We start from the raw sequence: 13,275 nt of genomic DNA, 5'->3' as shown, positions 1-13,275 counted from the left end.
ATAAACATTACAACAGTTAAAATTAAAAAATATACGTGTGACGGGATAATAAAGTATAAAACACAAAGTAAACAATAGATATTAGAAGTAGAAAAAAAATAAATGGTACGGTTTGATCAGAAATGTATAAAAATGAAATGAACTCAATATCTTGAACACCACTACTATAATCTGTTATCAAATTTTATTCATCAATCACCTTTTATTTGTATAGTCTCATATTCACAAATTACAATTAGTCTCAACGATCTTAACAAGAGTAAAACTACCAAAAAACCCTTTTAACAGGGGAAAGAATATAGAAACCTCAGAGAGTCACACGTGGACGTCAGGACGGACACAAGTACAAGAAACAAAATAATATTTACAGCATCCGTGAGAAAAGACATCACGTAAGGTAGAGGTGAGTGAATGTTTAAAGTATTGATTCAAAAGAAAATGTCAGACAGAGATGAGGGGAGCGGCAATGACAATACAGCCTGTAGTTTACTATACTGTAGTTTTTAATTTGTACAAGTGCGTCGCGCTGCAGTCATCGTCCGGCATTATTGATGCTTTCTGTGTTGTGGTCATTCCAGCTTCCTGACGCTGTCTGCAGGGAGGAGATGGAAACAGTCTTTAACTAAAGAGAAATCTACACGTATGAGCTTCGATGAACACTGATGGAAACCGTCTGTCTGAAATCCGGTGGAGATTTGTGTAACGTTTGTGTAACAGAACATCTCAGTCTGATAAAATGTGAGAATAAACTGTACGTACCTTTCAAACTATTTACAAGGAGGGCTGATGTTTTCTGAAATGAAAACCAGACTCTGTCAATGCTGAGGCACGAGTGGACCGATTGTTTTAATGGTCATGTCAAATGATTTAGTCTTTAAGTTTGTTGTTTTGGAAAAAGAAACGAATTTCATGAAGTGTTCGAGGAGCCTTTAAAGAATTTGTCTGATCACCAGACAAGTATTCCTGAATACTGCATATTCAGATATGTGTTTATGAGAAAATAGACACATGGTAAAAAATTATATCAAGAAAAAGGCGATAATTATGACGATAAATGTCACAATATTACAATAAGACCGATTTTTGAGTGAAGGTTGTGGTTTTGACATTTTATAAATCTGAGCTCGATGTATGATGAGTTTTACTTTCTGCTCAAATCATGAAAATTACAGTGTGATTATTATAAATATTGTTTGATCAGTCCTATATGAAAATAAAAAAATATTTTCCTCTCACCTCTGCAAATGTATAATACCACTGCTATGGCCAAGCCGATGGCCAAGCCGATGGCAAAGCACAGTGCGTATCTGTTCCTGCAGTTATGTTCTTTACATCTTGTATCATCTGTAGTCAGAGCAGAGGATGTGAAAAGTTTATTACAGTAGAATAGAAGTTGTTGTGTAAAATGCAGCATTAAAAGATCAAGTTGACCGACACATTAAAGGCCTTAACATAGTGTCTCCGTCACGATCTCATTCTCAGACCTTTGTTACTTCTGCTGTTTGTTCGTCACACATGCAAAACATGCTAAACATTCATCTGACGTAGAAACACTGAAGAAAATGTGCAGTAAAATGAGAGGAGCTGAATGTTCTGCAGATGTTCTCTGACCCGGCATCACCGAACAGGTTAGTCTGACGGTCGACGTGAATCCTGGCACAGCGGATGATATTTCTATTTGTGGAATGTTCATGCGGGTGATGGGTGGATGAGCCAAGCACACGTTGTCATTAGGATGACTCTCAGTGCATTTCTAGATTACTGGACAGTTTACCACGAGCCTTGGTGGATCCAGGATTTAGGTTTTTTTAAACATTGCATCGAATATGATGGTTTTAGGTTTACTTGTTGGGACCTTACCAAACTTTTGAATGAAAGCGCTCGAGACATTTTCCGTGGTCCTGTTGGTGGTGCAGGTGAACTCCACATCGATCTCTGGGTTCTTGAGGAACATGAAAATCTCTCCTGGGTTTCTCTCAGCGTGCCTCGTGTTGAAGAGCGCCTCAGTGGGAGGTTCGATCTTCCAGGAGAAATCCACACCTTCATCTTGAGAGGAACACTGCAGCCCCATCCAACAGCCGCCGCCTTTGGCAGGCGATCTGAACAGCGCGTTGATGGTCGGCTTCTGAAGGTGTTCTGCTCGGGAATAAGGTTTATTCATAATTACACACTTTTACGTTCTCTGAGACATTTTATACCTTTTCTTTCTTTCTCTAGTGCGTAAGTGGACCAAATGTCCATGTTTACGATTGAGGGTTTACTTTGCGTTAAGTTCTTAGGGCGAGAGGAATGTCCTTGGTCATATCTTTCAGGTATTGATTCAAAAGCATTGAACAAACTGAGATATTGACCCACTGTTCGATACCGAGTCAGATGATCATGATTTTCAAATTCCATGGCAGGCCTTCAAATTATTGTTTGACTTAAAAGCCACAAATATGAGGGTCGGGGGGGGGGGGGGTGCAAGAGGACGATACAACAACATTGAATCTATGGGAACAACAAATGCCTGTTAAATGTAATCAATCAAATGTGCTGAGTTCCCTTTCGCACAATCCACTCGGCACAACACTTCAGTATATCAGATATTTCAACGCTCCAGTGACGGCCAATGTCTCCACCACTGTTTAGCTAACGGGAGATTGCTAACGCCACTTTCAAAGATGAAACGACTCCGGAGAAAAGACGCCAACTTTCGCCCTTGGCCCAGAGCTGGTGGGTCTTTTCAGTCAGGACCAGGTGACCAACAATCGTTGTACAGAGCTGCTGCTGCTGGCATGTATCATGAATGTTAGCCACACTTACGGGTAACTATGAGCCGGATCACTTTGACCTCTCGCTTTGGGCCGAGGAGATTCACAGTGTATTCCATGTCATCTTCCTTCATCAAATTACGGATCGTCAAGTCACCTGGAAGGAAGAAGTCGTTAAAAAGGTCGTGGATATCGACTCCCTGACAGACGATGGATTTCATCTCACCTGAAGTGATGTTGAGACTGAGTCTCCCTTTATATCGATAGAAACGGTCGATGTTTGTCGCTACACCGCGATGGGTGGCAATCCACGTGGTGTTGGTCAAGATTGACCACTCAATTTTGGAGAGATTCCATGATGGATCTGCTCTTGAGGGCAAAGTAACGGTTTCTCCGAGGTACCCAATGACGTCGTGAGTGGATAGAGCTCGTACAACTGTGAAAATAAGGGTCAGCATCACCAGAACCACCGTGTCCACAAACTGCTAACAGCTCATCTTTTTAAAGGAAGATGGAAACTGCTCATTGTGGATACTTTAAAGGTACAGAGGGAGAATAGTTAGGTGACATTTTGTCATCATTTGGCTTTTTGCCGACATCACAGACAAGATATAAAGATTAATTGGACCATAATTTACTAAATGAACCTCATTCTGTATTAAAAAACTTGTTACGAGGGATTGAGACCTTAAACTCCACAGGAAAACGTTTACAGACGTTATAAATCAAGTACGATTTTAGTTTCTTCTCTTCTTGAGTGTTTGGCATCACTTTACGGACCCGGAGTCGACGTCCTTTGTTTGTTTAGGAAAAATGTTTTACGTGTTTTACATTTGTGTGTCGTAAGTATTTGGTTGTGGTCTAGTTTCCTTCTGCTTTCAGTTGTTTTTTGAGAATGAACTTTTAGTTTGTGTGTTTGGATTTGGACTAAGTTGCTGAAACCTGCCTTGCTCTGCCAGAAACACGAACCGTAACAAACAGCAGACCACGGTTAGCGCTCGTTGAAAAACATCCTTATCAAGATGAGGTGCACTCGCATCGAGGAATGACCGTTAAGTCGCCACACTTCCTCCTTCTCTTTTTGTCACCATATATTAAATATTCTACAGCTCCCTTCCCGCTGCCACGGAACATTTAAGTAAGTTCAGTAAGACGGAGAAGAACAAAACTAATCAAAAATAGATCTGAAGTATATTTTGTTTTTTTGTTAAACCCACTCAGGGGGAGTTTATAAATACTTGAGTTCTATATTATATTATCTAGTATTTTAGTTTTTAAATGTTCAGCTGCTCCTTTAATAATAATAATAATAATAATAATATCAGAAAATGGAAAGAGAACCTACCGTGGAGAAATAGAAGGAGGACGATTAGAAGAGACATCGAAACGAGCCTGAAGTGGAAAGGTTAAGTTCTAACTTCCTACTTCCTACTTCTGACTCTGATCACATGCGCGTGTGTTACAAAACAAAAAATAAATAAATTCCCTGAGATCAGTGCAATCTCTTTCTTGACTGTAGAACTTTCATATTTTTACTTCTGCTCTGTAGTTTCCACACTTTGTATTTTTTTAGGGTCACTTTTTCAAACCTTGTTTTATTTGATCTCATTTGGTGAAACAATAAAATGTGACACGGGTTATGTGGATTAGGGTTAGGGACATGTGACGAGCTGCACACTCCCACGCCACTTCCTGTTTTTTTTTCTGTCTCTCTTTTTAAATTGTGCAATAAATTGATAGAAACTAGGGAAACTACAAATACAAATTGTTGATTTTGACAAGTTTGAGGTGTAGTCGGAGATTTGTGAGAAATTGTTGAGTGAGTTTTGCGGATCATGAAGGTAGAGTATGATGTCATCGTCATGGAAACAGAACTCAAGTTGTTGTGCTCGGTTGCTTTGTGAAATGTTCATTAAATTCAGGAGTCTTGTTGGATGGAGTGTCGTCCTTTGACGGAGCCGGTTCGGCCGCGGTGGGCTGAAGATGGAAGTCTCTAACCGGGAGCAGTTGGGTCTTTGTCTGATCTCAACAGGAGTTTTATGGCCGCTGGGTTCGTTTGCCGTGGGACCTTGACCGTCCTGAAGAAAAGTGGCTTCGGTATCTGCCAGAGATGCTTCAGGAACGCAGCAGGGATCCATCTGGACCCGGTGCTAAGTGTAGGTCTGTGATTGTAAATGGAGCGTCCGAAGATTCTGATACTTGAGGTGATGATAAACAATGTAGGAACAAGCGAGCAGTTGATGGATCGGGGGTTATTTTCCTGAGTTTACACATTACTATGAAGTTTGGAAAGTATTATTCATAGCTTGAGGAGACTGAGTGTAATTCCCTTCTCAGTCTCTTACTGTCCTGAGTGATTTCTCTTTTTAGTCCCAATTTTATTTAGCTGAGATTTGAAGGTTTGTAATTAATCCAGGTTTTCTCTGTGGGTTCGTTTGCATAGTTAGTTCTTTAATTTGGTTTTCTAAGTTACTCTGAAGTTTTAGCTTTTTCCTATGGGAGGAGATGGGATGTCACGATATGTAATTTTGGTGCCGCGATTATTATCGGAGGAAATATCGCGCTTCTCACGATTATCGATACTTTAGAAGGAGAAAGACACTTGACAAGCAATAGACAGCTAATAGACTGAGATGATTTGGCTTCGCTTTTTGGGAGCTGTCATGTCGTCCATCTCTATGTAGTCTTTGACACACACACACACACACACACACACACACACACACACACACACACACACACACACACACACACACACACACACACACACACACACACACAAGGTTGTAGACTCAAACTGGTCCTCACAAGGATGCACAAGAGCACACACCCCTCAAATGCAGAAGTAAAACCTCCACTGTCACTGAACATTCACTTTATTGTTCCTACATTTGTTGCCAGTGCATCAGTAACCGTATGAAAAACACATTATTACAGGTGGAAATTCAGACACGAAAAGCGATTCAATAAAAACTTCATGAGAAATAACACAGTCAAAGTCCATCCAGTGTTTCTTTCTTCTAAGGTTTCAGAGTTTGATGCGTTCTGTGAAAACCTGACCACGTGTGAAAGGGCAAGGTTTCTTTTTCGAAGAAGTTCAGGCACGAGGGGAAATGAGAAGTAGTTTGCATGCAAAGCTGTTCAGACTTTAACACGCCCCAGCCGGAGGATATCCAAATACTCTTGATTAAATCGTGGGACTAAAATCCAACTTCTAGCCTCGGGAGGTTGTTCCTCCCTTTGTTTCATTAAAAGAACACTTTATTACATTTGTAGTGAAATACGACTAAAACCACAGACTCCGTTAGAGGAATGGGAAGTGGGGGTGGTCTCAAGTTCATTATCACAGTTAACAGACCACACTTTGAGGCGAAGGTTTGTTTGACTCACCACAAACGAAAGAGGAACAAGGTCAGAGACGAGATATTTCTGTTGCCTCTTCTCGTCAGTGAGTTTAGATGTCGACGCCATTTGACGTAAAAGTTGTGCACGGTTACAGTAACAGATAAAAAGCGATACCCTGCCTGCTACTAGATTCTTTCCTTTCCTCCTACACAGACGTCTCCGACTGCAGCTTCATCACAAACTTGTGGCTTTTGGGGTCGACAAATTCCTCTCCCAGGCGCAGGAAGGGAAGTCGTGTCACCGTGACGACCAGGGAGAAGTCCGGGCGTTTCAGGGTGAAGACCTGGTCTTGGCGCAGAGACGCCGTCACAGGCTCCTCGCTCACTAGTGTCCACTGGCGCCCCCTGCTGCTGTCCAGGTACTGGAGGGTGGGACCGGGGCTGAGGTAACGCTCGAGGAAAGCCTTTAAAGACAGAAACACGGGTTATAGGTTATGATTGGTAATGTGTATGTTCCACAGGTTGGTGTCATCATGCGCTCTCGACATATTTGAAGGGTTTGGTTTTAAAAGGTCAAAACATGTCGTGAACACTAAAGCTCGAGGACGACTTGAGGACATTTCTTTGTATTTGGTACAAACGCTCAGTTGGAGGCGTGGCTAAACTGATTAGCATCTTAAAACATGTTTCACTCATTGATTGAGGTACAGGAAAACAATTACACATATATCTTTAAATGTAAACATTTTAAGATAAATTAGAAAACAAGTGCTCAGAGAGCGACTTTATCACCATGTGCAGGTATTGAGATTAGAATTGTTGACCAGAAACTTTCTAAACTACTGACGATTTCAGCTGTTCATAGATATTAGCACTCGTCGTATGCTGGATTATTTTCATGTAGATTTCTACATTATTTCTTGATAAATTCCACAAAATGTAAAAAAAACATTCTGGATCTGCCCCTTAATCAAATCTACTTAAAACTATTGGTTCTTCTTTGTCCTGCTTTGCAGCTTCCACCACGTTTTAAGAAGATGGTCTCAGTAGTTTTGTCGCTGTAATAAAATAAAAAAACCTGACCTTGGGTGTCATGTTGTGCGTGATGCAGAACTGCAGGAAGTCGATGATGCTCTCCATGCTGTGGTACGACTGCTGCCTGGTGGCTCGGAGGTACTTCTGCATGGCCCGCGCCATCGGAGCGAAGATGGCCTGAGCCGCCTCCCTCGGGTCCATCACCTCCCGTGGGTGTTTGGGCGAGGACACGACCGCCTCCTCTTCCTGGTGACGCCTGATGTGGGTGAAGGCTTCTTCTACTGCCACCACCAGTCTGGGAGGAGCAATTACACCGTGAGTGAGACGTCCAACTCAATATTTTAATAAATATCAACAATGGTTATTCGTACAATTAGCCCCAAAGAAAACTGCAGAGAGTTTGATTAATAGCAGTTTGGCAATGTCTACACCCGCGACGTGATGAGGCAACCTATATCGCTTTGTGTAGCCTACAGCCACGTGTCCTCACCTGGCCTTGCGCTTGCGGACCCTGCGCTCCACCTCTGCCTCCTCGTAGTAGAACTCGGTGTGGGAGTTGTCTCTCCTGCGAGCGTTGGCTGCGATCATGGCTCTGGATTGGCCCGAGGAGGCGTTGGTGCTGTTGTCTGTGGACAGAGACGCTGACGTCAAATAACGAGCCGTCCATCGAGTTGACAGACAGAGACACCTCGACACAACTGCTTTATTACGTGCATGGTTTCATGTAGAAATCTGTGAATTCTTAGCAGGATTGTTTTCTAATTTACTTCAGGATTAATGTAGTGGTTATATTTATCTTGTGTTTTTGGTTGTTTGTGAGCAAAGTTACACAAAAACACCTGAATGGATTTCCATGAAACTTGGAGGAGGGACTTGGTCCGGGTCAGGGAGGAACCTGTTGAATTTTGGTTTGGATCCGGATCAGTGGGCGGATAAGATTGTGTTTTTTAACATCTTTATCAATTTCTAAAAAACAATCAGGCACGTCCAGGGAACTGATATCTGCGAGTGTGTGTAATTTGGTGCAGCGCAGTTGAACCTAAGGTGGAGATTCAGTAATGTGCAAGGTAGGAATTGTTCTGATGCAGGTGGGACTGAATGGAAACGGATGTGACAGACCAGGTACTGGACACATGATTCTTTTTCTACCTTCTCCGAGATTGTAGACCTTGAAGGCCGACATCTTTCTGGTGAGGATGGACTTGGGCAGATTGAGCAGGGCCGGGTTATAGACCGGGAAGTCACTGTAGTACTGGTCCAGAAGCCACGCTGCTGCCCGCTGAATACTGTGCACGAGACGGGGAGAGAGACAAAGCTTTTACTTCACACATGTGGTTGTATTTAAACATAGACAAAGATGGCCCCCTGGTGGCTGGCTGCAGTAAAGGTCATAAACCTCTCCTTCATTTCAGTGGACGGGACATGGACTAGTCTTCTCTCAGCGGTGGTTCGAGGTCACACTGTTTGTTGGAGAGTTAACTCTTCCAGTAAGTTTGGTTTTAATTCGTTTTTAGATGCAATAAAAACTCTGTGAAACGTCATGATTGACAGCTGAGACTGACTCGTGATTGGTCGAGCGAGTGTTATCAGCCTCAAAATGGAAAAAGGAAATGAGACTGAGACATGATGAACGTCTGGGAAGTAAAGAGAATGAAGGTCCACACACTGACCTGAGATGTCCGACGCTGTAGAAGCGACTGGCTCCATCTGTGGTCCTCACGACCTTCAGGCAGAACGCCGGCTGCAGGTGTCGCACCTCCAGCAGCACCAGAGCCAGGTACTGGATGAACAGCAGCGCATCCACCAGAGACGCTGCATATCCCACAATCCCCCTGTAGTCCGTCTCTCTGGGCTCCAGCACCCGCACCCCGTAGAAGAGCCAATAGGACGCCACGAAGAGGAAGACCAGCGCCAGCAGCAGACAGCGGAAGATGAAGAAGCGCGGCAGAGTGGCTCTGGTCGGGCGGAGGAACAGCGCCCAGGTGGAGATGAGGAGGATCAGGAGCTTAAAAGCCAGAGAAATGTAGAGGCCCTCGCACGGCGTGCCGCAAGGGTCCAGGTTGTCCCGCCACAGCAGCTGCGGCAGCGCCAAAAAGGCCAGAGGAGTGACCAGAGCAAAGAGCCCCAGGACGGCGCCCAACACAACGCCGAAGTATCGGCGGCACTCCAGCGGCGAGGACTCCTCTAGGTCCTTGGAGATCCGTGTCAGGTCCTCTTGGGAGACGCTGTCCACAGAGGTGCCGGTGACCACGGTGGTGGTCTCGCCCCAGTTGTCGTCCTGAGGAGAGAGGAGGGCAGAGAGATGAGTGACGGCAGCGCCACACTTTAACGGCAGTTACTCAGACTGAACTCTGACCCTGTCGTCTCCGCGGGTGGACTCCACATCCAGCAGCGTCTCGCCAGGAGCCTGGATGCTCACGGATTTGTCTCCGCGGAGGCTGCTGTCGCGAGCCTTTGAGCGATGCTTGTCCCTCCTCTCTCTGGAGAGACGTCAGGAAAAGGACAAGAGCACAAGTCAGGGATGTCTTCTTCTACATTTATCGTCCTCGCAGGTCAAATATAATCCTTTTATCTTTGATAATAACTAATTTAACGATAAAGTGAAAAGGTTCTGTTTGTACGTAAATTAAGACAGAAGACACAAATATTCAATTCAAAGTTATTGTGTTGTTTATTTGATCATTTGTATATTTCCTTTTTTAATTGTTTTTGATTTGAGCATTTACTTTCGATTCACATCTTCACAACGTCTTACTAACAATCTAACTAACTTCATTATCAATTTATGATTAATGGACCTTGATGAATAACTCTAATCGTATTTACAGGACTGATCTCTAGGAGTTTGTGTAATTTGGTTGAATCTGAGGAGCCGTCGGCCTTGAGCTCCACTGAGTGACCTGAAGTTCCAAAGTCTTTGGTTTGAAGGACGAGACTCTCTGAAGACGTCAAGTCGAGCGTCTCTAACACTCTAAAGACGATTCGTTGAGAAAATCATCGGATCAGTTGATCAATTGTAAATAACGAATTTCCCATGATCCTCTACCTGTGTTTGCGGGAGGTCCGCGAGTGCGACGACTTGAAGGAGTAGGCGGAGTACATCGACTCGTTGTCCATGTCGGAGGCTGGCGGTGGGCGGGGTTTCTGAGCCCCTCCTGCCCCGGAGCCGCCGCCCTTCTCCCAGACCACGCCCAGCTGGCTCTTGTGGCTGCTGATGGACTTGGAGGAGAGGGCCAGAGGGAGGCGGAGCAAGTCCACTGCACTCCTGAGGGAATCTATCTTGGAGGCCTGTGGGGGGGGGGACGACATGATGAGGTGGTGTGGGAGAAAAGAAAGTGGAGAAGAAGGGAGGAATGAAAAGAGGGAGGAAGGATAATTTGTCATATCAGACAGAAAGCGTCTCGGAGGGGAAACGCACCAAGCATGAAGAAGAGAGACGCCATTGTTGAGCTTCTGGCACCGAGAGTGTGTGTGTGTGTGAGTGAGAGTGTGTGTGTGTGTGAGTGAGAGTGTGTGAGAGTGTGTGTGTGTGTGTGAGTGTGTGTGTGTGTGTGAGTGAGAGTGTGTGTGAGTGTGTGTGAGAGTGTGTGTGTGTGAGTGAGAGTGTGTGTGTGTGAGAGTGTGTGTGTGAGAGTGTGTGAGTGTGTGTGTGTGAGAGTGTGTGTGTGTGAGTGAGAGTGTGTGTGTGTGAGAGTGTGTGTGTGAGAGTGTGAGAGTGTGTGTGTGTGAGTGCGTGTTTTCAGTGGCACGAAGCTGAGCCCATTCTTGTGCTTTGAGGGAGTTTTTATGGGCAAGTGATTTGTCCCCGAGTGCATTCTCAGCCAATAAAGGCCAATTACGCCGCCTTCTATTCTGGGCTGCAGGTCTCTGCGGCGAGGACGACGCGCAGCAGACGCAGCCGCTCTGAAACGAGCAACTCAAGGTGAACGCACTTTTCTGAAAACTCCAGTTCAGCTGCCACGACTCCGGTGTTTTGTTCTGGTTGCATCTCGTCCAGACGCCACATTCCCCAGCGGTCCCCCGCGGTCTCCAGGGGCAACGGAGCTGAACTCTAGCACAATGGGGATGAATGGGAGGCTGTGGGTGAGAAAGGACGGGAGGAGGGGGTGGCTGTATTACCATAGCAACCAGACCATCAACTCAGCACCCCCCCCCCCCCTGAACTAAACACCTCAGAGACGCAAATCATTTACCAGATTACTCAGATTTGATTTTAAATATACTTCAGAGCACAGGTTTCTGTTTATTTTCAGTTTGGAGTTGTCGTGAGAACAGAGAACAGCTTCTCTCAAGATGGGTACTTTCCGAACCGGCCTCCAACAAATCAGACTCCACTGATCTAATAAGGAATCGCCTCGCGCTGCCCATCTGTACCTTCTACATCAGACACATTCCACTAATGGACTTCATGTGATTTCATGTGATCCCCGCTCAGCTCGTCTTCCTGGACGCAGCGGCCTCAGATAGACTCTCGAAGATGAAGCTCGCCAGAATCTGAAAGGATCACTTTACTGTAGTAGAAGTAGAAGTACTTTCCTATACTACGTCCAAGTGTTCATTTTTCCGTTAAGTTTTAGTTATTTGATGCAACACTGAGCGTGTCGGTGGCGATGGAGCTTGGACACTAGGTAACCAACGTATGAATGTGTGTTTTTTACGGGGTTAAAACCACCATTAACTTTTCAATATGTTAAATAAGTGTGTTTAGAGTTTTAAAGGATGAACTCCGGAGCGACTCACTCTCACGTGCAGCCCCTCCGGATCCTTTCAGGAGACTATCCGGAGTTCAGTGCAGGTCTGAAAGCAGCCGGAGCTCCCCCCCCCCCCATTTCATTAGTGCCACAAACATGCCCCCACGCGAGCAGCTCTGTGGCTCTGCTGCTCGGAGAAGGTCAACGCCATCGAGCCGCTCTGATGAAACCTCTCCCACTCTAATCGATCAGGCGGATTTACTGGGTTCTGCAGCAGCGACTCTGAAAACCCTTCGATTACGACTCAATGGGCCCGAATGAGGTTTAGTCTCAAAAGTTTCTATCTGTGTGAAGTAATGAGCCAGTTGCACAATATAATTGGCTGCCCCCCCACAGACACACCGGCCCCAGTGGCTTCCAGGGGCCTCCAGGCCTCAGGGTGGTGGCAGAGGGCCAGTGAACGAGGCGTGGCCGCTGCCTCTGTGGGCTCCTCGCGCACGAGCAGCCGTTAAAACTACAAACAACACACAGTAAAGTGTAAAGGTCACGATGAGCAGCGACCGAAGTGGAGAAGCTCTGCTTCGAGGAGCCGCGAGGAGCCGCTGGGAGGAAATGAACCCAGTTGGCACCGTGCGTAAAAGCGCGAAACGGATAAAGTGTGCAAACTATTCTAAGTAAGAGGGAAAGTGCGTGTGTGTGATATGTCCTCACTAGTGGAGGGTTCCAGCCCCAGAGCCACCTCCTCGGACCCCGCACCCCAGGACGAAGAGGAGGAGGAGGAGGAGGGTGAAGTTACAGTTCGGTCACACAGTCTGGAGCTGCTTCCTGTGCGCGGCTCGGAGGCGGCTCGTACCTTTCTGCCCGGAGACGAACCCGCTGCTGCACAAAGAGCGTTTCAGATCCGCGCGCCTCCAAAACCCTCAGATCCACTTTGTCCGGACTCTCTCCGTGCGCGCGCTCCCGTGCAGCCGAGATGTGCACGTGTCGCTCGGTTCTCCTTCTTCCTCCTCGAGGCCGGACTCGAGCTTTTCCTCGGGTTTGGTCTTCGGGCTCGAAGCTGAGTCCGGAGCAGCGGATCCGCACAAAGGCAGCGACGCGCAGCTCATCCCGGATCCGCTGGGGGGGGGGAGGGGGGTCGAATCCCCGCAGAGCCGGGGGGAGGAGGGGGGAGCACGGAGGTGGCTGATGGCCTTGCTTCCGGTGTTGATTATCAAAATAAAACCGGTGTTGTACAATAAACAATGTGAGTGACGCTGCTCCGACTGAACAGACACGTCACTTTGTATCTGTCATCTTTTAAAACACATCTTTCACCTCGTTTCATATCTGTGGCTCTTGTCAGCAAAGAACTGCTCTTCAATATTTAATGAAGTGGTTAGAACCATCAATATTTAATGTAACAGCAAACTGAGGACACCACACAATGTTGAGTAGACATTTATAATCATATAA

General features: G+C 45.8%; 3 protein-coding genes across 10 annotated transcripts in view; 1 reads left to right on the top strand and 2 right to left on the bottom strand.

The window, feature by feature from the left end:
• Window positions 1-165: 165 nt before the first annotated feature.
• si:cabz01074946.1 (CD48 antigen) lies at window positions 166-4,232 on the bottom strand. 2 transcript variants are annotated; one of them, XM_034615044.1, is made up of 8 exons: window positions 4,099-4,232; window positions 2,980-3,189; window positions 2,806-2,910; window positions 1,861-2,136; window positions 1,237-1,344; window positions 760-793; window positions 649-677; window positions 166-594 (listed from the first exon to the last, which is right to left on the bottom strand). In XM_034615044.1, exons 1-6 carry the CDS (start codon window positions 4,133-4,135, stop codon window positions 768-770), a joined length of 762 nt encoding a protein of 253 aa, XP_034470935.1. In that variant the 5' UTR covers window positions 4,136-4,232; the 3' UTR covers window positions 166-594; window positions 649-677; window positions 760-767. The 2 variants fall into 2 exon arrangements, with proteins under 2 accessions (XP_034470935.1, XP_034470936.1); XM_034615045.1 differs by lacking the exon at window positions 649-677 and having other exon boundaries at window positions 166-592.
• Window positions 4,233-5,611: 1,379 nt separating this feature from the next.
• vangl2 (VANGL planar cell polarity protein 2) lies at window positions 5,612-12,967 on the bottom strand. Of its 4 annotated transcripts, none has more exons than XM_034614985.1 (8): window positions 12,677-12,967; window positions 10,179-10,420; window positions 9,489-9,612; window positions 8,803-9,410; window positions 8,282-8,418; window positions 7,623-7,758; window positions 7,181-7,427; window positions 5,612-6,561 (listed from the first exon to the last, which is right to left on the bottom strand). In XM_034614985.1, the coding sequence occupies exons 2-8, from the start codon at window positions 10,247-10,249 to the stop codon at window positions 6,304-6,306; spliced, it is 1,581 nt and encodes a 526-aa protein (XP_034470876.1). In that variant the 5' UTR covers window positions 10,250-10,420; window positions 12,677-12,967; the 3' UTR covers window positions 5,612-6,303. The 4 variants fall into 4 exon arrangements, with proteins under 4 accessions (XP_034470876.1, XP_034470879.1, XP_034470878.1 ...); XM_034614988.1 differs by having other exon boundaries at window positions 12,563-12,683; XM_034614987.1 differs by lacking the exon at window positions 12,677-12,967 and adding an exon at window positions 11,356-11,469.
• The window catches only part of LOC117779128 (myeloid-associated differentiation marker homolog), a 52,960-nt gene continuing 46,995 nt past the window's right edge, over window positions 7,311-13,275 (top strand). For 2 of the 4 annotated variants that reach the window (XM_034615039.1, XM_034615035.1), the window contains exon 1: window positions 7,311-7,447. The gene's annotated coding sequence lies outside the window, so the exon portion shown is untranslated. Of the gene's footprint in view, window positions 7,452-13,275 lie in introns of all 4 variants that reach the window. The other 2 variants (XM_034615036.1, XM_034615037.1) reach the window with 2 other exon arrangements.

Source organism: Hippoglossus hippoglossus, chromosome 18, assembly GCF_009819705.1.
Source record: "Hippoglossus hippoglossus isolate fHipHip1 chromosome 18, fHipHip1.pri, whole genome shotgun sequence".
NCBI classification, from domain to species: Eukaryota; Metazoa; Chordata; class Actinopteri; order Pleuronectiformes; family Pleuronectidae; genus Hippoglossus; species Hippoglossus hippoglossus.
Note: the sequence above shows the minus strand (reverse complement) of the source record. Positions and strands in the feature narration are given on the sequence as shown.

Excerpts from the sequence above, each read along its gene's own strand:
- si:cabz01074946.1 (XM_034615044.1), bottom strand. The coding sequence starts at position 4,135 with ATGTCTCTTCTAATCGTCCTCCTTCTATTTCTCCACG. Across the intron at positions 2,911-2,979 it reads CAGTCTCAACATCACTTCAG|GTGACTTGACGATCCGTAAT; the intron begins GTGAGATGAAAT and ends TCTTCCTTCCAG. Across the intron at positions 2,137-2,805 it reads GATCCGGCTCATAGTTACCC|AACACCTTCAGAAGCCGACC; the intron begins GTAAGTGTGGCT and ends ATTCCCGAGCAG.
- vangl2 (XM_034614985.1), bottom strand. The coding sequence starts at position 10,249 with ATGGACAACGAGTCGATGTACTCCGCCTACTCCTTCAAGTCGTCGCAC. Across the intron at positions 8,419-8,802 it reads TACAGCGTCGGACATCTCAG|TATTCAGCGGGCAGCAGCGT; the intron begins GTCAGTGTGTGG and ends TCTCGTGCACAG. Across the intron at positions 7,759-8,281 it reads GGTCTACAATCTCGGAGAAG|ACAACAGCACCAACGCCTCC; the intron begins GTAGAAAAAGAA and ends CTCTGTCCACAG.